This window comes from Calonectris borealis, chromosome 23, assembly GCF_964195595.1.
Source record: "Calonectris borealis chromosome 23, bCalBor7.hap1.2, whole genome shotgun sequence".
Lineage (NCBI taxonomy): Eukaryota > Metazoa > Chordata > Aves > Procellariiformes > Procellariidae > Calonectris > Calonectris borealis.
Genome location: NC_134334.1, coordinates 5,339,032 through 5,361,051, shown reverse-complemented (window position 1 = coordinate 5,361,051; position 22,020 = coordinate 5,339,032). Strand labels below are relative to the sequence as shown.

General features: G+C 37.3%; 1 protein-coding gene across 6 annotated transcripts in view; it reads right to left on the bottom strand.

Moving 5' to 3' along the window:
* Positions 1-22,020, bottom strand: part of UBE4B (ubiquitination factor E4B) — a 41,538-nt gene that overhangs the window by 4,459 nt on the left and 15,059 nt on the right. Inside the window, exons 6-26 of one of the 6 annotated variants that reach the window (XM_075172448.1) lie at positions 21,148-21,376; positions 20,506-20,679; positions 20,269-20,421; positions 19,278-19,391; positions 15,628-15,769; positions 15,009-15,109; positions 13,715-13,829; positions 11,695-11,778; positions 10,039-10,095; positions 9,557-9,673; positions 9,329-9,427; positions 8,741-8,854; positions 7,541-7,739; positions 7,167-7,305; positions 4,786-4,885; positions 3,916-4,043; positions 3,424-3,522; positions 2,366-2,601; positions 1,803-1,929; positions 1,360-1,504; positions 147-281 (exon numbers count right to left, since the gene is read on the bottom strand). In XM_075172448.1, the coding sequence (XP_075028549.1) occupies positions 147-281; positions 1,360-1,504; positions 1,803-1,929; positions 2,366-2,601; positions 3,424-3,522; positions 3,916-4,043; positions 4,786-4,885; positions 7,167-7,305; positions 7,541-7,739; positions 8,741-8,854; positions 9,329-9,427; positions 9,557-9,673; positions 10,039-10,095; positions 11,695-11,778; positions 13,715-13,829; positions 15,009-15,109; positions 15,628-15,769; positions 19,278-19,391; positions 20,269-20,421; positions 20,506-20,679; positions 21,148-21,376 (2,807 nt within the window). Of the gene's footprint in view, positions 1-146; positions 282-1,359; positions 1,505-1,802; positions 1,930-2,365; positions 2,602-3,423; positions 3,523-3,915; positions 4,044-4,785; positions 4,886-7,166; positions 7,306-7,540; positions 7,740-8,740; positions 8,855-9,328; positions 9,428-9,556; positions 9,674-10,038; positions 10,096-11,694; positions 11,779-13,714; positions 13,830-15,008; positions 15,110-15,627; positions 15,770-19,277; positions 19,392-20,268; positions 20,680-21,147; positions 21,377-22,020 lie in introns of all 6 variants that reach the window. The other 5 variants (XM_075172447.1, XM_075172450.1, XM_075172449.1 and 2 more) reach the window with 5 other exon arrangements.

The window sequence follows — 22,020 nt, the reverse complement described above, 5'->3', positions numbered from 1 at the left end:
TCTTAACATCAAATAACTTCAACAGCAATTAGATTTCAGTAAGGAGGAGAATGGAGACAAAGGGCTACCAAACATTTCCAGGTTATTAGCCAACAGTAGAGATGTTAAAGCAGCTAGAAAACAAGTTAAATCTGAGCAGGACTTACAGGTCTGAGAAAAGGCTTTTGAACCTGCTTGGTAAGGATATGGAACATATCAACAGTTTCTGTTGCCAGGGCAAGATATGAACGAGACACGCGCTCATCCTGAGCTAGCTGCGATTGCCGAGCCTGTTGCTGATCCTAGAACATAAACATTCAGTGGTTACAAGTCCACGGAATTTCCTACATCATCACCCATCAAAACTTTAACAGCCATAATGCTAACGTGATCTAGACAGACGAAAGAACAGATTGCAGTTCAAATCCAGATGTGATACATTTTTTAATTTAAGGTACAGCTCACTTTTACTACCCAATAGTAAAGCCTGCACCCATTTTCCAGAATTCTGCAACACTGAAAAATGAATGCAAACGGTATCACAAGACTCCACGGTTATTGAGTCTATATACATCCTGTAATTGCTCCTCACAGCTGCAGAACTGGATTATGCTTCCTTTCCATCCAAATGCCAATACTTCAAAACCAGCCTGGGATCTGAAAGTCACGTGAGGTTCTCTCTAATTTATGCACCATCATAAGTAATAAACACTTCACACTGGAACAATCTGTAGATGATGTACCAGCTCATTTTCTCACTACAGTAATGGCTTTACCTTGCTAGTAGGCACAAACAGGAAAAGGCTTCAGAAGAGCAAACCAGAATAAGTTTAATAAACAAGATCTTTATAGCTTTTCTTTTCAGACTCTTTTTTTTTTTTTTAAATCAATAACCTTAAAATAGAAATACCTGACATTGGTGGGTCAACACACACAATTATTGTTTAATCAGGCTAAGGTCTGAGGTATAGGACTCTAATTGTCTGCATCGAATCTAACCAGGATCAATGCATTAACAAAATAAAAGCTTCTATTCCTTGAAGTCAATTCAACTGGCGAGCATCTTCCAAAACCTCCTTCAAGAAGGTTAAAATCTCAGTTTCTCCACTTAGAATTAAGTGCACATTAATTTAAAACTTTATACTATTTCCACTTCACACCACACTCTTTGCCAGCCACAGTATAACTACGCAGAATGATGTTTTTTGCAGAATGTCATCCAGAGTGACCACGGCCATACTGGCAGCAAGAAAAAGCATCGAGAACTGCTTCTCATGAGCAGCTCTTTGGTGCTGCCCCTTATTAAAAAGTTTTTTTAATGGTCTCGAATTAAAAAATTAAAAATAAGCAAAGGGCACTTTGAAAAACAGCTCTGTTCACCCTGGGCAGCAGGTCCCATTGTTCTTTATTCTTCATCTCCTCTTGCACTTCATGGATACGTTTTAGGGACTCCAGACTCTCATCCAGCAAGAAAGTTGTGTCATTTATCAGCATGTTGATGTAGCGAACAAACTGCTTCCCAGAGCTGAAAACATTGAAACACAGTTATCACGGCAGAGTAGATGGGTGTGCAGACCAGACTGCAACCCCAGCAACACTCCTTCTGCACTGTATATTTTGAATAATGATCCCATTCCCCAAGCCAAGTTGATTGTGGTGTCCAGAGCTCAGTTTAGAAACACTCCAGTTCTACTGGAAGGGGCTGCCATTTAAAATACAATGGAAAGCAGCATCACCCATTCCCAATGGTAATGGCCTCCTCAGGTCATTGCCTGAGCAGCTTGCATGACAGTAAGCAGCATTATACACAATTTCTTACTCACTTGAACTCTTCCATAAATGTACCATGGTGAGCTATATTCTGCCAGAGGCTTTTGAAAATGGTGCTGATGTGGTAGCGGATCGTAAACTTGTCATAGAATTCACTAGTGGCTCCAGTATGTTCAACATCTGAAAAAGAAAACAGATCCCAGAACTGAAATCAGAACTATGGTGCAAAGCCCTTTTGAAGCATTTGAATCTACAAGACTAGCAAAACCACAGTCACAAGTCTTAAAATCCCAATACTCCCTTACAAAACAAACAAAAACTTCCAGTTTGGAATCTAAACAGCACAACAACAATCGTCACATCAATCTACAGTGCTAGAGTTGTCAGTGCACAGCAGCTTGTGGAAAGACTAGAATTCTTAAGGTTCTATCTAATGCTATTTCTCCTGATTCCTGAGCAACAAAGCCTCATCTTTACAAGACCCAAGATCTACCTGTTTGGTTTTATGGTTTTTTGTTTTGTTTTGTTTTTCAAAAGGTTTCAACTAACACAGCCTTTTACCTTGTAATACTCATTGCTTACTGTACACTCAGTGAACTATAGACAGAGCACGCACCTGTGTAAAACTTCATCAAGGAGGGGACTAACAATTTAGTGGAGAGAGGATGATTCTCAATCATTTCAAAGAACTTTTGTGTCCGGGGCTGAACAGCTGGATTTGTCATGAACATCACTTCCACCAGTTTGGCTACTAAGTAAGGATTTCGGATGTAGTTCTGGTTGCACAGCATCACGACAAGGAACATCACTATGTCCTGAGTACAGGGCTCATAAAGCACCTGAGGAGCATATCTGAAAAGAGGGAGGTAAGGAAAACAAAATGAAAAACCCCAACCCTGTATTGTCTACAGAAGATTTATCATGTACATCAAATAAGTTCAGATCACTCATTAGCAACAGGAAAAGTTTAGTCATGTTATCATAATTCCCCATCTTCCTCTACAGAAACTAGATTCTTACTTTCCAAAAGCTCTTGCCAGCTGTTCACTGGAAGCTGAATTTTAGCTTGAAACACTGTCATATTCTTTTGTTCCGCATCACAGCAAATTTGCTGTGAAGTACCACTATAACAGCACCTCAGGAAGGCAAAAGCAAACATCTCATCACACCACACAGCGAAGTCTGCATTTGAAGGTACATTTTCAGGAAGAAAGTGACCAGCTTCAGAACTCCAGGATTACATCTGAATAGTATTCATGCCCACCTAAACTGTTAAAACTATACAAACGCATTTCGTCCCAGCAAATTTATAAATGGGGGAATTTTCTACTTACTAAGCTATGACTTTTTGAAAATATTATTCTAGTGATGATTTAACATATCATGAGATCAAAAGGACTCAGCAAACTCCAAACCATAAAGAAAATTCTTGGGGGGAGGGAACCAAAAAACCTTCAACTTTCTTCCAAGAAAAAGTTAGGTTAGAAGGGACTCTGGAGCTCATCTAGGCATTATATCTGCCACAATGCCATAATCTTATGGCTCTTGTTAAAAAACAGAACATTAACTACAGAATAGCTAGGAAACTACTTTCATACTCTAAATTTACGTGCACACCACCTGTTACAGGGGTAAAAGGCAGTACAAATTTCCTTTAGACATAACTTGACTTACTGTACAATAAAAAATAAAAATTCAGCAACATCTTCCACATAAAACTCTGGCAATGCTGCGAATACCTTCGGAACTTCAGGAGTTAAAGGCAATTTTATACTGTAGAATAAAAGAGACAACAAACAAGACAGTATAATAGCAGGGTTAAGTAGAAAGTGTCACGAGCTCTCCTATGGAATTCTCCTATGGAAGCACTTCACAAAAGTTCTGACACTGACTTTTTAAAATCCGTGTCAGTACTTCAAGTGTACTAAACATACCCAAGGGTTGCTCCCCCCCGCCAACTGAACCTTAAACTATAAATAAGACATATATTCCATGCAAGAACATATATCACTGACATAAATAAGGTAACAATCATGTAAGAATGCAGACACTGTAAAAAAAAAAAAAAAAAAGAAAGAAAATTCTAGAACTGCTAAATTCAGTAAACAGTCTAACATGATCTGAAATATCTTGGATGCAATTTACACAGATAATTCTGATACTCACTTGGGATAGGCAGGGTCAAGAATGCGAAGCATCAGCTGAATCACCATGCCATAGAAATTCAGACATCTCCTGAGAAAGTTTTCATCCAGCAAACCAGCATCTGCACAAGCCTTGCACCTCACCAGTTTCTGCAGAATATGCATACAAAAACTAATCCAGGGCAAGACAACCTAAAAGGAAGGTCAAGCCTATCCAAGCTAATCAATGTATCTGAATTATGACAATTATACAATAGACTTTTCTTAAAATATGCTTTTATTTGAAAATGGGGCACTTAAGCCCCAACATATAAAGAAAAACACGCACATAATGCAGGGACAGAGGAGTCTTTTACAGGCTTTCCAGGAACAATAAAAGAAATAACAGAGGTATCAAAGTCCAAAAATGTGCAATTAAAGTCATTTTGGTGATACAGCTCAGAAAATTTGTGTCAATTTATACTAGGAAGACCTAAGCAGGACAGAACTTCAAAAGAGAGGAACCCAGCCTACTCATCTTTGCAAGAATTCTACATGAGATTAGGGACTTGAGAGTTCCATCTCCTTCTTGGGCAGGGATTGTGCACACACAACTACCCCTGAACAAATCACAACCCCTTTGCTTGTTCTCTCTCCAATAAAAATAGTATTTTCTTCTTTCTGAGGAATACTGCCGAAGTTAATCTTGGTGTTACTTTGAATTCTAAATTCACCATTAATATTATATTGTATCATGACTACCATCTAGTGCAGTATTCACATGGTTCATAGATTCAAAACCACCATTTTCAAGAAGCATCAGCGGGAAGTTGCATTTAAACAGTAGGACACAAAGTAAACATACAGACAGGTTGACAAATGCATTTAATTGAGAACTGAATCACTTACAAACCTTAAGCTGTGTCTTGCAACGTTTCAGCATTTCTCGATGCCTGGTAGCCAGAGGAGAATCCTTCCACTGACTTTCATTGTTTTTCAAATCTTCAACAGTCCTGAAAACCATATGCAATAATTGGTTATCATGACAGAGGGGATACTGCCATCTAGAAGGCATTTAACCTACTTATCTGTTAAATACCAAGGAAATATTGAGAAGAAAAGTGGGTAAAAAAGCTAATCATTTTCATAGAAGTTAACCAACATCATAACAAGAAAAATAAATTGCTTTTGTAAATGTAGACTGAACATCTGCACAGCGTGCATTCAAAAGCACTACATACACTAGCTCCAACATACACGCCTGTCAGACAAATCAGAACAGTAAAAAAGAAAAAAAGTTGAAACACAGAAGGGATCTATCCTGCCTAACAAACTAATTTTATTCACTGTATTTAAAAAAAAAATTGCCTTTTTTCTTTTTTCACACTGAAGTCTGCAGTCAGTCTAAAGGAAGGTTAAAAGGATGTCATTAAAATTAACCCTAACACAAAGAAGGGCTGGTCCAGTTAAGAACAAGATATTTAGAAATCTCAGTCATCTTTTAATATCAGAAAGAAAAATGGAAAACAGAATCAGCTAAGGAAGAAAAAGGTGGCTGAGAACAGGACTTGTTATGAACACCTTCCCCTTCCCAAGAAAGGCACAAGTCTGCATCCTGTGTATCTTCCCACCTTCCACCATTGTAAATGATTTTTTGGAGTTTTGTTCTACCCTTCTCATGCTCCGCTCCCCATAAAATTCAGGTTTGCAGAGGAGTACAACACATGAATAGTCTATAGTTTCCCTGTCAGCGTAAGGACCAGTAAATCAAGGTGGTTGATATTACCTCCCCTCCCTTACCCACTCTCTCTCTCTACCCCACAGAAGACAGAACTTAAACGTACATTACACACACCATTTACATTAAAGAATCCTACATATTCCCATACCTTAATCCTTTTTAGGAAGGGCAGCTGATTAGAACAAAACTCAATATACTGAACTATATGAATACGGTCCCTTTTCATCCCTCCTCTAAACACAAATTCTTTTCCACATCAATCTCTGCCTCCAGCAGAAAAATATCCAGTCTAATTTCTTTATTACCAACATCTAATTACATTGCCCAGTGTTGCAAGCAACTAAGCAATTCATGGAAAATGCTGAACACTAAGCTCCTATTGATGTCAGTAAAAGCCAAGAGCTCTTCACTCTGCACCATTAGATGGAGATTGCTGCATAAGCAACTCCTTCGCAACAATTCTAAATAAGGAAAAAGAAGCAATTCCTTTTTCAAGCCAAATGCATGGCTTATTTACAAGTAATCCACAGGCTGTTTTATATGAAAATACTTTTTTCTTTAAGATATACTGAGTCTTCCTGCTCCATTCTCCGCAGCTTCCCAGGTTCTTGGCCTGCATGTGCTTTAAAAACGAAAAATGAAATCACTACGAATGCAGCCCAAAAATCCTGTAATGAACTCATGGTATTACTGCCAAGGAACATGTACCAAAATGCAATGAATGCAGTTATAAACAATGGAAAATACTGATGATACAAAAATCTGTTCTAATTTTAACAGAGTATTCTTCGATGTTTAGCAACTATAAAAGTCTATTTGAATTTATGCCAAGAGAAATAGAAAATAGCACTATCTTCATGTCAACATCATAACTTTTTATTTATAATTTTTAAAGTGGTAAACCACATGCTGAATTACACGCACGTCAACAATATTAAGAGTTTACTGCTAAAGGCTTCCTTCCCCCCCAACCCCGAGAGTACAAGAAGTTATCCCACCTCAGAAGCCAAGGGGCAAATGGTGAATACCTTCTGGGACATACAAAACAGCTCAGGCACAACTAACAAAGCCTTGTTTCTGAAATCACAAGTCATCTACAATTATCAGACATGTAACTTCATATGCACTCCTACAGCTCTGTCAAAGAGCCTGAGGCACTGATGTCCACATACCATCAACCGCACCACAGGTTAAATTATAATAAACACTGTTAAGTAATGTCATGAATCCTAAAATGCTCTGAAGATATTCAATATTTAAAATCTTTTAAATAGAATGGTCCTCTCATCAATTTGAGCTGCCTTGTGTAACTAATATCCTCCATCCCACTATTATTTGAATTCGTGGTTCAAGCCACAGTCCCTGAATGTAAGCAAAAATCTGTAAGGGCCAAAAATAGCAGATTAATAAATAGTTAAGATGATCTGTACTTAGCAACAGTTTAACCCAAATTGTCATTCTAATTTCCATTAAGTTTATAGGACTTGCCATCGTAGTGAGAAGACGACATTGGTAGGACTCTCAGACACACTAGGTAATTAACAACTTCTAACCTGTTGAGTTCCCTGATGGCCCGCAGTCTACGTATGTACCGACGGCAGCTTGGCAGGATTGAGAGATGATGGGCATGCAGGGTTAGGAAGAAACATTCTGTGGGGAATTTCGGCTCAGAAAATGGGGACGGATCCCTGTCTAGAAAACAAACAAAAAAGCAGTATAGGTGAATAAATTAAAAAATGAACTGCCTTATCTAGAGGTGAGACCTTGAACTCAACTTTCTTTAAAACAAGTAAGAGCAGACAGCATCAAGAAAAAGCATTTAGGAATAGGGGAATTATCTGCTATTTATCAAGTACTTCCATGTGCCTCCAGTATCAAAAACTGAAGGCAGAGTCAATGCTTAACATATCTCAATAAGAGTACTCACAAAGTTCAGCAATCCAGGCTGTAACATCCTCCATTGTTGCTTTCACTCTTGTCTCATCTGTTGGGAGGTCAATACGACACCTGGGATGAAATATGTACATGGGATCAACCGTTTCCAGCTTTATCTTCGTACTTAGTTGCTGCAGTACCCATAAGAAGTTGAGCATAAAGCCATCTGTAGATACCAAACGATCATCTGTCTGTGGGGTAACAAAGTAATTAGTTGAAGACATAAGCTTAGAAGAACAAGGGTATTTTCTGCTGCTTTAACAGTATTCAACATAAATGAATTATGCAAGTTCAAGAAAAGGGAGAAATGATAAAGAACGTGGCTCTGTAAGGAGACCTTTATGACAGCGGGAAGGTCACTTACTAACTTACGTATTATCTTTCTCTATGGTTCAAGTAGTCATTCTCAAGAACATTAAACAAAAATATAAAAAGAAGTAGAAGGCGACCTAAGAAATTAAAAGGGCTTAAAAGAGACTCTTTCAAGAACAGTTTTCCACAGATATAGACAGCAACAGAAGAGTTTCAAATAGTTGCTGAGCTTCAATTCATAAGTTTTATCTTAAGTGTAAAGTTTCTATTACTTCTTCACTGGAATTTCACAGAAATATTCCTAGTAATGGTTCCAAATGTTTGCTTTTGAAAAGGGGACTTGAAGACAACAATGATGCAAACTTCAGTTGTTCAGGATTCATGCACAGATTTTATCACAGGAAATGAGTGCAATGCATTAATTAAACAATGGCAAGATAACATCCCTGTTGTTTCACTGGAACCATGCCAGTTCATATCTGCATTACTCATTTTACAGAAACCATACAAAGCCTAGCAACTTACCAGCTGGAAAATAAGTTTTTTAAACATAGCCAACTGTAATGAATGAAGCCCCCACAGACTGGGGGGGGCAGTACAGAGCTTTAAACATCTAATATAGAATCCCTGTTAATGAAGTTAAGGACATGAGAGTCCTAGGAGAGGAAACAACAAACTGATCAAACAGGTACAACAGAGTAATTTCGGAAATAGGAAATGTATTGAAAGAGATAAAGACTGATGACAGGGCTTCTTGTGGTAGCAGGCATTCAAAATTCTTTTGTCCTCCATTCAAGAGCCACCACTGCATGAGCTATCTAGTGCTATTTGTGCATTGACTAGGTCCCTGAATTACAGGAGGAGTGTTCCTTTTATTTACCTGCATTTGTGCCTTTTTCATGTTGGCATTGACAATAGCTGCCATGTAATTGAGAGCTGCTTCTCGAGTTTCACCATTCAGTAAAATACTGTGTAGAATCTTGAACAGCTCTTGCTGGAATTTCAAGTAAACATTCTGTCAGGTTGCACATACTTCTCAACATCGCATTCCTGCTTTCTGTTGCTCCATATTTTTATGTTCTACAAATTCCATAAAACTAACTACAACTTCTGTTATGGTCTTATTGTCAACATTATATGCATATATTAATTATGAAATTAGTTACAGAAAAGATGTATACAGACTAGTACAACACACACACTACTAATACAGCATGCATTTTTTTACTCATCCTTTAACATGAACTATAACCCATGACTAACTGTTCTGCTATTTTCCTAATTGGCTTACAGCCTTAGAGAAATATTTGTAGCACTAATTTTTTCTTCTAATTCCCTTCAGCCATATCCTAACAGATTTGTTGTTTAATACAGAACCTTGATTATTTTAGATTATATTCTTCTATGTCAAGACCAAAAAACCCACAGTATTTTTGCATTTTTTTTTTTTAAACATGAGAACACTTACCCTTGCTAATTCCAGGTAATGTTGCAAAGACTGGCTAACAACCCGGGTGTTTTCAAGAGTAATTGCAGGCCCTGAGAAGTACTTTTCAACTACTTTGTTCTGCAAGTAGAATGAATATTGGCAAATGTATCAAACATATTGGGGAAGGGGAAAAAAAACACAAAGCAAAACCAAAACAAACAAAAAACCCCCACCACAGTACTATCAACATCCTTCTGTAACGCTTACGTCATCTTCAGCAAAGACAGAGAGACTGAAGAAGGCTCCAAGATAGGAAAGTCTTTGCAGCTCTCTTCCCGCACCTGGGCTTAAAGATTTAGGCAACCACAAGGGCAAAGAGACAACCTAGAAAACAGGAAAAATAGCAAGTTAATCAAAGCTGCCATGTCAGCCATACTACTTTATCTGCACTGTCACCTTTCAGCGTTTGCCACATGCCCTCGATTCTTCAACGTTCAGTCATGCTGATAACTAAACGGCAACATGTCAGTATTTCAGCAATCTAAGCAAGTCTTGTTTGTCCTAGTTTTTCTAAATTCCCAGGGAAAAGGACTCCCTTTACCAGGACTCCCTTTACCATGCTAAACTATTGTTTAGCATGAGATACTACAGTAGCCCGTTTAGAGTTCTGAAGAACATTACCAATGTGGATCGTAAAATAAGTTACAAGGTTCTTTTAACTTGAAAAAAATCAGACTGGATACACTTACCAAACTGCACATAGGGTGTGTTTTCCCGAACTTGATTTCACAAAGTTCACATAGTGCCTTTAAAGAAATCCCAAGAAAAATTACTTCTGTATGTAATTCCTACGTAACCTGTTTGCAAATAACAAGCTTAACATGGTAAACTGCTGAAAGAGCCAAACCTTCTTCCCTTAATCAGTGGAAAAACTTCCATCTTTTACAATGGTGAAAAGGTCCAAAAAGAGCTAGAGCACACCCTGCTCCCATTTTAGCTTTTACATCTATTCCAAGTTGTCTCAAAAAAGCTAACATGTCTCACAGGATAATAAATTATTGCACTTATTTCGAAAATTAGCTGTGCAAATTGTTTGTTTGTTCAGAACATAAGAATGCCCTTGCTGGACTCCTGAACTGCCACATAAAAGTCAGTAACAATAATAAATAGAGGAATTGTTCTATACATACACCAAGGCCTTTGTCTTCTGAACCAGAGTGGAAAAATGTCAGATGAACACAGAAGCCAGAAACAAAGAATCCTATCTAAGATCTCTAACTCACTTTCAACTGCAGCACAGAAAAAAGAAAGCAGTTACAACAGATGATTCTGAAAACACAAAAATACTCCAGGCTTTCGCATATCCCGCTTCTCCTGTATTATACGTTCTCATTCTTCAATTATACTATAGCTAGTAACTACTATTCCACCCTTTCGGCGCACACTGTGCCCACTACAGATGATCAAAATGGAGTATCATTTTCAAGTAGCCCTTACTTGTAGCCAACAGCCAAATTTGCAACAGTTCGCAATTTAAATTGAGGGGAATAACAGAAGAGCAGGAAAACACAGAACCAGCAAAAATTGTTATTTTTGCAAAAGTACCAGAGTTGCTTAGTCAATCTGATTTGCAGCACCCCAGTCCAGCTAATTTCCTGAAGTAAAATTAAACCTGAGATGTAACCATCTTTTTTGGCATCATACACTGAAGATGCTAAAGTCTGAAGGTGCTAGCTGACAATGCTCAATTTAGCCAAGAATTTAGCTTGCTCTTTTGTGGCCAAGCATGCTTTTCGAAAGACTTTTTTGTTTTGTCAATAAAAGCAGTAGGAGGGAAGCAGATCTAGGGACTAAAGTAAGCACTTAAAAAAAAAAACCCCTAGAAATAAAATCCCCAACTTTTCAGCCGGGGAATATTATGACATTTTCCTACAGTAAATAGCCACCAATTCAAATAATTTTGGGTTTAATACAGTAGATTTTAGTTTCCCACATACAAAAGTGAGTCCAACAAACATTGGTATGCATACTGGGCCTTATTTCCCAGACTTGAATTGGGAGGAACTTAGCAGGATTTTATAACCCTCCACAGCATTATAACTAGTATGCATGATGAAATCCATACATTTGATTAATCTTATATAAAGCAATACATATAAACATTTGAATAGTTCACTATACAAACTCTGTACATTAAGCTTAAGATATTATTGGCCTCAGATTCTGCTTGATTTTTAATAGTCTCTTACACATCTCATACCACATTAAGCTTCCAACGTAGAGTTTAACAGTAATCCCCTCACTAAAGAAAGCCCAAAAACGTTGAAGTATATTACCTTGTACAGAATCTGCATACGTTATCAGTAATCATAAAGAAACTGCTTCTAGAAATGAAGAGTCCTTACCATAAGGGGGTATTTAAAATTGTCACTATCAAGGGAGCACTCTTTGGAAGCTACAGCCAGGCCTTGCAAGATGGGAATAAAGATCTGTAAAAAGAGAAGTAGATTACTTCATTCAAGAATAGGAAGCAATCAAATGACACTATTGCTGTACACAGCATGAAATGGTTGTTCATTCTTCAAATACTGCAAGTAACATCAAAGAAAAACTAAGATCTTTTCTTTAAATTTGTATCAGTTAAGCCCGAATGCTTAAAAATATTGAAAGCTAAAACCCAACTTGCTTAATATAGTCTAAGTGATGTATTGACTTGATGCCTGAGCATAACAACTTACCCTTAAAAACTATTTCCAAGCACTTGTATGACTTGTATTATTTTTCCTGATCACATTCTAACTTGTTTCCAAACTTTTACTTTGTAAATCAAAATAACCCCACAGACATGTACATCTAGATTTGGAACCAAAGCTAACAGATACAAGCTGAAGCTGACAAATAGTAATGTCAGAACATCAACAAAAATCAGATGTTGTTCCATCAAGTTCTCCACATGTGGAAACCACACAGGGAAGCATGCACACATTTCATACAGGATCACTGTAGATACTGTATGCATGTGTGCAAGAATATATATATTATACACACAAATGAGAGCACAAGTTCTGTAGAGGTCTCCAACAACTTGATTGCCCAAATGGGTAATAATTTATTTGCCTGTACACTTGGGGTAATAATACAGCTTTAATTTTGCGTGTCATGTACGCAAGTTGGTTTTGTGCTGGTAAGTTGTAACTGTGGTAAGAGTAAAGATAATAAGCAGCAGTCAAGGCTTGTTATGAAAGAGGAAGTGACATGACAGGAACTTATTAATCAAAAGTAATTATACCCAATTAGTAAGTCCCAATCATACAGCTCTGACAACTATACCCTCACAAAATAAACTTAGAGTAATTTTGCCACAATAAGAACAAGAGGTCCCACTGAATTTTAAATTTAAATATATCGTGTTGCTTCTATGAAAAGACGAAAAAATATTATTAAATCATATTACAGAAAAAGACTATAAAGAGGTGGTTGTCTGCTTCAGCTAGAGGAATGGTTCTCTTCTCCAGGGTAGGTGACCTTTAACATTTTCCGTAACCACTTTTTGACAGTCTTAAATGTACTTTCAACCGCATGAACCTCCACTAAAAGGTGTCCAGAGAGATAAATTATTAAAAGGTACTTGCACTACATATAAAAATTAGCTAATGCCATTTTTTTCAAAATTGGAAGGATCAAATGCCATTCTAAAGGCCCCTTCTTTCCAGCTAAGTCACATAATACTACAGGAGTGCTAAATAAGAGACAATTACAACCTCACTGATCTGCTTTAACTGGGCTACAAGTTGTTTGCTAGTTTTGTGTCTTAATTACTAGGCCCACCAGTTCCAATTTTTTATCATCTCGGTGAACTACTCTGACACACAGAATAAACCATCTAATGTTTCTCAGTCATCTCCTCCGTAAAATATGAAGACTTAAAGCACTAGGATTTGTAAAATGCTCTTAGCACCTTAGATGCAAACTATTCAAGTTGCAGAGAAGGGTAAAGATTGCAAGACAGAAAAAACAGTAAAACTTTCTGAGTACAATTACAGAATGTTGGTGTCTTAAACATACATTTTTAGGATATTTTGTACAGAAGCACAGAAGGATGAAAACCCAAGATCAATCCTGTAATATATACCTGCATATTCTGAGTAGGTCACCTCAACGTTACATAAATGTTCCCTGCCTATTAACAAATGCACTTTTAATAACTAGAACCAGCAAATAATGAAAGTCAGTCTCTTTCACAAAATGCTGAATGAGTTAAAAACAAACAAAACCAAACTCCAAGCACTTAACAGGTTGGTAGCCCCTGAAGTAATAGGTATAGGACTGTGAGATGCAGAATATACCTGTGGAAATCCACTCTCTTGGATATTGCAAATAGTAGAATAATACGATACAATTATTTATTTTTTACCTATGCCTTACCTGTTTGAACACCTCTTCATCCTGATAGGTTGTTCTCACCAATTCTTGGATGAAGCCAAATGGGAGATTCCTACACAGCATATATGGTACCAGCAAAGACTGCTGCTGCAATGACCTTTATTTGTATAAAAAAAAAAAAAATCCAAAACTACTGATTATTTGCAGTAGTATTTGTAGTAGTGTTTATAAAAATGTCAGAGTAATCACATCTAAGGATGTGCCAGAAAGCAGATTATCAAATCTAGACACACCTACTCATTTCAGAAGTAACTAACCTTGTCTTCTCAAGTTACTTGTGGAAAGGTTATTCTGAAACAGATGCTGCTGCCAACATCACACTTTAGTTTAATGAGGCTGGAAGAAAATAACAGCTTCTGTGTAGTAATTGGTTCTCCCTTCTACTCCTCTCTAATGAAAAGACCCTTTGTTAAGCTCAGCTAGTGAAGGAACAACATTTTTTGATGTTTGTTTTTCCAGATTAAGAACAGAACATAACATTAGTCTTTTCTGAATTAATATAGTCATTACTTTTAACTGCTCCCTAGGACTTTTGAAAAAGTATTTTTTTTTCCTTATTACATACATAAAAATGCCAACATAGGTTCACGTAAAGACAGAACTAATCTCAAAGCACAGTGGATAACTGATGCACCTTTAAAGATTATAGAAGTATTGTTTGGAAACACAAATACAAAATTATGCAGATTTTAGTAAAAGTCACATATTCTATTTTAAAAACCTTTTTACTGTTCCAGCTAAACAGGCTGCTAGTTAAACAACTGCTGTTGAAACAATTGCACTTGAAATCTCAGAGTCTTGATTTAGTGTAGAATGTCTACACACAGATTTACATTACCAAATCTGTTGTGGTAAACTCTCTGAAGTAAACAAGTGCTATGCCACTTTAGCAGTTTTTGCTACACATTTTGATAAGACTGTTTCTCAGATGCAGCTCTACTGGTTACTGACTTTCACAGAAGTTGTGCCCCAACAACCTGCAAGTAAAACAGTTTATGCATCAGGTAAGGCAGAAAACAGCTCAGTTAACTCAGAACCCCCCATTCAAATCAACCTGGATGATTCTACCCAAACAGAATTAGAAAACACTTAAACTACTGTCCAGCAACGTATCAATGGGAGCAATGCTCTCCAACGGTAAAGCAATAAACTATTCCTCTGGCACATAAATGTATCCTGCTCCAACAACTGATCTTAGTTTTCTTTTCTAATCCCCTGAAGAAAAAAAAAATCCCAGAACAATTTAACTTTCATGACTAACATCAGCTGTATTTACCTTGGTTGTGTTAAGGATCCCTGTAGCACCAAAGCAGCATGTGAAATGCACTGTGATCGGATGTTGCTCAGTAACTGGCTAACTGTTGGCTGGCTACACATCTGATAAAAATAACTTTATTTTAATACAAACTAAAAGTATTCAGAGACAGAACAGATAAAAATATGATAAATTTCTTTATTCATGCAGTATGAATATAATATGCAAACTTAGATTTGCACTACTCCAGCTAAAAACCTTTCAGATTATATATATAAAGTGGTGTTTGTTTGGTTTTTTTTTTCCCCAGAAGCAAAAGCTTAAAGCAGAATATAGAACACTGATAGGGAGCTGGTCTCGCAAAAGTATGTTTTACATGGAATAAACTTGGATAAAATGCAGTAGATCAAAAGGGGAAGGACAGTTTCTAACACAGTGCTTATTTTAGAGATGTAAAACATATGCGTGATTCAAATATGATGAATTAGTAAGAGTCAAAGGGGCTTTATAAATTCTATAAACCTATTTCTACAACAAAGCCATCAAGAAAGAACTATCAATTTCCATCAACTTTCCCCACTAAACCCTAAGAGGGGTGTCTGTGACAGCACTGATACAACTTCACTCATCTGAAATATACCTTTGGTGCTTTTCTCTCCTCTATTCCAACTCTGTCAAAACACTCAATGAGGTAGTTCAGCATCTCTGTCTCCTTACAATTTTCAATGGTGAAGTGGTCACTGCAGGAATCGGAAACACTTGAGCTGCCAGAGCCTCCCATACTTTAAAACACACAAAAAGAAGAAACAAAGCATTAGGTACAGTTCTTCACTTGTGCACAATCAAATAATTCACGAACTCTTGACTTCGTCTGTCAATTTTCTGAAGACTCCATCCCATCACACACATAGCTTAATAATTAAGATAATTTCTGTGATCTATGAAGAGCTCTCCATTTAACAGCTTGTCCAACCCTGAAAGTTCAACTGTACTGTAAAATGACTGAAGAATCAATTATCTTATTAAATGAATAAGTATCTGAAAGACAGCAATAAGGTGCATGACTTTAATGGGAATCAATAAATCTTGTTCTCACGTGGCAACACTGAAAATGAACAGCCTTTAAGTTGTACCTGACATCAAAACTGTTCAGACGCTCAGGACATCACAATACTTCCATGCCACGATGCAACCTCTGCACAGTTTCTGCACAGTCTCTGTATATAGCATTCAAAATGGTGGAAATTTCACCAACTCTGCTAACAGTAGCCAGCCCATGGAAGGCAAGATCCTCCCACTGCAGAGAAGAGACCTTAGCTGATAGGGCTATAGACCATCACTTTATATATTCTAAGGAAGGACAATGAGCAAAACAGGAGGCAATACATCAAAGCAACTGTTCCTTTCAAAATTTCCACATTAAAGATAACTTAATTTCAACTCGGTTCATTTCAATTCCCTCACAGTAAAATATGCCATTTCATTAAGTAGCACAGCTTCGGGGGGGGAGGGGGCGGAAGACTGATACTGTAAACACGAAAACTAAATCCACAAAAACGAAACAATGCTTGAGACAAGACAAATTAAATACAAAAGTGAGAACAGATCCCACGACTCTCAATCTCAGACTTGTTATCTCAACAGAATTCTTTCCTACATAACAGCTTGGCAAAGCTAATTAAAAGCAAAATCCTCATTTTACAGAAGGGAATTAAGACAAGATATATTTACTTTATGTAAATGGAATGAAAAAAATAGCAATTCCGTGGATAGTCTACTGCTATTTCTCAAAGAAAAGTCTGTGTACAGTCAGGGTGGACTTAAATGAAGACCAATTTATAAGCCCCAGATCTTAAACTGGAAAATAAGAGTATTTGTTTCCTTAAATGCAGCTTTTTAAAAACATGTTTAAAATTACAAACTCTGTCAAAACTGGAATTTCCTTTAAACTGTAAAATAATTTACATTTTAATAATCAAACTGTACAAGTCTATTGTGCAAGCTTTACAGTCCAACCAATAAATCAGGTAAAGGTTATTACTGCTAAGCATCTGGTAGCTTAGCATGTTAAGAAACGTAACTTCTAATAGCAGCAATCTCTTTTTGCAGAGAATTTGTTTTCAGCCATTCAATTAAAACTAATCCATGTAAAATGTAGCTCTATTGAAATAGTACTCCGTAACCACGAAATCATACACATTTTCTTTTCTTTAGTCTCTCTTTTAAACCTCTTGACTTCTCACATTCAGCTTAGAAATTACCCTTTTAAAAACATCAATTTATATTAAAAACCCTACTACTTCTATAGTTAGTCATTCTGTTAATGATTTCACTGCAGCAGTAACTGAAATTATTCTAATGCATGGCTTATACATCCTTCATACACATATTGAATGCCTTGGTATTTTCAGAATGCAAGTTGTTGCATAATTGTACAGTCACTGTGTTTATAATTTAACTAGCATCTTACTGCTGTCTGCAGAATGCCAGGACTTAATATACAAACTAAGACGCCAGCCAGACCAAAGGCTTTGCAACTCAAACCAACATTTGGATTAAATTGCCAACAGGATAAGAATTAAACAAAACAGTGGGGGAAAAATAATCCTAAATTCCACGTACACAAAAACCCCTAAATCTGTGTTATCAAGTTCACTCTCCTAAAATTAGACTACAATGGAAAAGAGGAGATGCTATTGGAGGGTCTTCTAGTTAACAGTCTGACTTCAGCAGTAGTGTCCCAACATACCACAGGAACAATCATAGACAGAAAACCTGGGGGGGGGGGAAGATCATCTCATACCAAGCCCTTTTGGGCATTCCCTGACATCACAAGATGCTTCCTGAAGTCTTGACCTAGCTTAGTTTTAGAAGGCTCAAGCTATTAGATTTCCCCTGACTTTTGCTGTAGCTAAAATACTTCAAAGGGGACTGAAAGTCTTGGTGGAACTCTTCTCCTCTCAGTTGTTCAACATGCATGTAGTCCTTAAAACTCTCATCTTGATTCTCTTACACATCTGCAAATTGTAACTGGCTCTATTAGGCTACGTGGCCAGCCATAGGCCACCTCAGAATTACTATCCATCATAATCAGGGGTCGGAATGCTCATAGAAAATGAAGCATTTCAGAAAAGTCTTCCTAAAATACACTGTTTTTACATAAAACATTTACTCCTTTCTCCAAATTGGGTTCATACAAAAGAATGGGGCATTTCTTTGGGAATTTTGGTGCATGTAATGAAGCTGATGAATGTTAAATTTTCATGGGAAAAGAAAGGAATCGTTTTCACCAACAGACTAATAAAGAACACAAATCACTTGGATATGACAAACAGTTTTGTAGGAAGGCTGCTCATTTTTAACACCAAAACCTCAGTCCTAATAGGAAAACATTTATGTATCAGCCAAGACATTGCAGCATTACTTTGCAATGGAATGTAAAACTAGAGAAGATCCTACCCCGCATTTACATTTCCAAAAGCTTTTTTTCCTTGGCATATCCAGTGTTCTGCAGTTTTTTTTCTCAGCTACCTGGCTATCTTCCAAACAGAACTCACTAATATCAATTCTCATTTTGTTTTCACTTATCTTAATGTCACACAAATGAAAGGGCTTTGCTGTATGATTCGTAAGTCTCTGTTTTACAGTAAAATATTCTGTTCTTCCCCCTCTGTTCTTGGCTGTTCCAACCACATCAGCCTCTACTACTTACCACGTCAAAGGACCAGTTTAAACTTTCAGGTGTATCTTCTTTACAGGCTAGAGGAGTGATCCTCAGCTGTCAAGCAGCAATGAATCTTCAAAGTCATACTGTTTGCATCAGCTGGCTATTTGTCACTATATCTTTTTCTACACATTAACCCTTGTCCTCATTTTCCAGTTTTTGATAGGAAAACATGCACGTGATGTACCGCTGGTTTTAAAATTACAACCATGGGTAAATAATATTCCTTCTACTCATATAGTCAATGAGGAGTTCCACTCAAACATCGTTTCAGAAACCATGCTCATTAAACCTAAAAGGCAGTATGATTAACATTTACTTTATCTTAGTCACCTCTTCAAAAAAGAGCTGACTAACTAGCATTCATTATACATGTTTATACGCCATCTTAAAAACCCATCCAAGTCACCTCCTTGGCTTCAGTCATTTCCCAAGTTACTTTGAAGAACACTTGACATCCCTGACTTTAATCATTTCCCAAGCTACTTTGAAGAACACTTGACACTACACAGACTGTTAGTTCCTAAGCAACCAAACATGCAGGTTACATTCTCTTTCTTCAATACCTGGACCCAAACTGGACACAAGAAAAATCATCATCTTCATTTTCTTCATCACTACTGTCCTCAGACACATCAGAAACGGCAAGAAGGAGGAGGGAGAAAGGGTTGTCGTATATACTACCACAACAAAAATGAAAAAGGCCATCAGATTTTTTAAGCCAAAAGAAAAAGTAAATGGCAGCTTTTCTTTGTAAGTCTGCCAAAAATCATCTTCTCTAAACATGCAGACAACGGGTAACTCCATGTTAGTAAAACTGAGACTATACTAACATGCTCTATCACACTACATATCAAGTTATTCACATATCAGAACACCACACGTTCACAAGCCAAAAATTTAAAAAGAATTTTGGAGACCTAATAAAAATTATGGCTGAAGTGGGAATGTTTAAACATGACTGAATAATAAGTATTACATTTCTAAGCTACTGAACTTTATAGCAGTGGTCTCAAAACCCTGCGTGCTCCTTTCTCCCTCCTGCAGGGACTGGGGATTCCAGGAGCAGCCAACAGAGCAAATGCAGTAGTACTTGGCCTGGCATATTGAAATAGGCTAATCTGTAATTTAAATCTACGCTCTAGGGAATCAAATCTAACACAGTCCAGCAAGTAACAGCTTTCAACAAATCAACTAAAGCCCTACTGAGAAAACTGATTTCAAAGCAGGAGGTCTGTTTGGTTTACTATCCAGCAGTAGCAACTGAACAGAAAGCTAATAGTTTAACTGAAATGGATGTAAGAAGAGGAAGAAATTAACAACATTGCTGTCTTTAAAGTAATTACATTACACCTCAAATACCTGCAGAAGCAGTTTAACATTTTGGCAAAGATGGCTTGTTAGCAAGTCAACCTATTAGTACAAATCAAAACACAGAAATCAACTCAGGGTAAGTAGGGTGAGCTCAGCACAAACATTAAGTTCTTCCAAATTGCACGACTATGCCACACCCTGCACAGCACACATAAAACACACTCTTTTGTTCTTGTGAAATACCTAGAAGGAATCCTGTTCAGTAAAGAAGAACGCCGGCGCAAGGTACTGGGTGAAGCAGTAAACAAAGGTGGACCCATTGTTGTGGGTCTCTGTCTGGATGTGATCACTGGCATGGCTGGAGGGCTAGCAGCCATGGCTGGAGGACTTGGTGAACTAGACGGGATGGAAATATTCAAGGAACGCGGGATGGAAGAAGCTGAAAAGCCTCCAGAATGGGCAACAGTGTATGGCCGGTACCTCGGAGAGGAAGGCTGCATCCAAGAAGGGCTTGTTGCTGTGAGGTGAGAGCTGACAGTAATGGAAGGCACGGATGTAGTGGCAACTGAGCTGGCTGGTGGGGTAAGAGATGAACCAGTCATTGGTACATAGCTTGTGAAATTGGTAGTAGGAGCTGGACTAGTCCCATAGAGACTAAACCAGTTACAGGGGAAAAAGAAAAAAAAAAAAAGCAATGATTTAGGATATGCAGAAAAAGGGTGAAAAAGATAAAGTGAGCAAGAAAAGCCCTTGCCCTTCTGATGACTCTTCAGCAATAATTCTGCAGCTCACACACGTTATTCCCTCTTACTAATATTGAATAAAACTATGTCACAATCTACACACTTTTAAGTTAAGAGTCATAGCCTTCACTGATGCAAGTTAGGGATACGTCTCAGAAGGAAGCAGCTACATGGCTTTAACCTATCAAATACACATCTAGCCACAGCAATGTAATCAGAAATGGTGAAATAGAAGGACGTTCTCATGAAAAAGAGTGAAGAACTTTTAAAATCTATTGTATTTATTGTTCTTGGGACATTTCTATGCCCCTCTCTCTCTCTTTTAGTCTACCAATCAATATTCAAGTGAAATCAGTATTCAGTTACAATCAGAAGTCACCTGGATAATGAACTGGAACCAAAGGAGCCCACATTACAGAACATAGGGCTGCTTCCTGGGTTAGAGCCCATGTTTAAAATCAGGCTTCTGTCAGGAGACCGGGCAGCTGCAGCAATTGGTTGTGATGTAGCTGTCAGGCTAGCAAATGGGTTTTCATCCCTTGACTGGGTGGACATCATCAGCACTTCCATCAAAATCTGACCGATTAAGTCCTTAAAATCTGAAAACACTGTTAAGAATTAAAGAAGAGAGTTAGTATCTTCTCCTACTGTCTTCATCTACACATTAGTCAGAGATGTAAACGTTATCAGAGATTTCAACTAAAAAGGACAGTAATTTACTTCTGCGAATTAAGTGCTGCTTTTGGCAAAAAAACAATAGAATGATATTTACATTTACAACTACCACTCTGCCTATATTAACTAGGTTCTGAAATCATAGCTACACAAAAATATAACTTTTATGGAAAGTACAAAAGATCATAGATCACCTAATGTTGTTATTGTTGATTATTTAAGTTGTCTTGTCTGTCCCTCTCATATTTTCCCATCCTGCTGTTGAGTTGGACAAGTTATGTCATAAAGAAAGGAAAAAACCACACACACCCCCCCCATCCCACATATGCCCACACATAAAATAACGATTTTGAATTTGGTCATATCTCATAGCTGACATATAAAATATAATTAGTTATATAAAATAATAAGGAATTCTCAGCTTATCAAATTAACTGCTAAATGTCTATTATGATGCAAGACAACCCATTAACTCAGTAAAAGGTTTCTGGAAAAAAAAAAAAATCCAGCAACACTGCAGTATCAGCACACTAGTTTGACAACAGGAAACATAACCAACAAGAGCACAGCCGTTGAC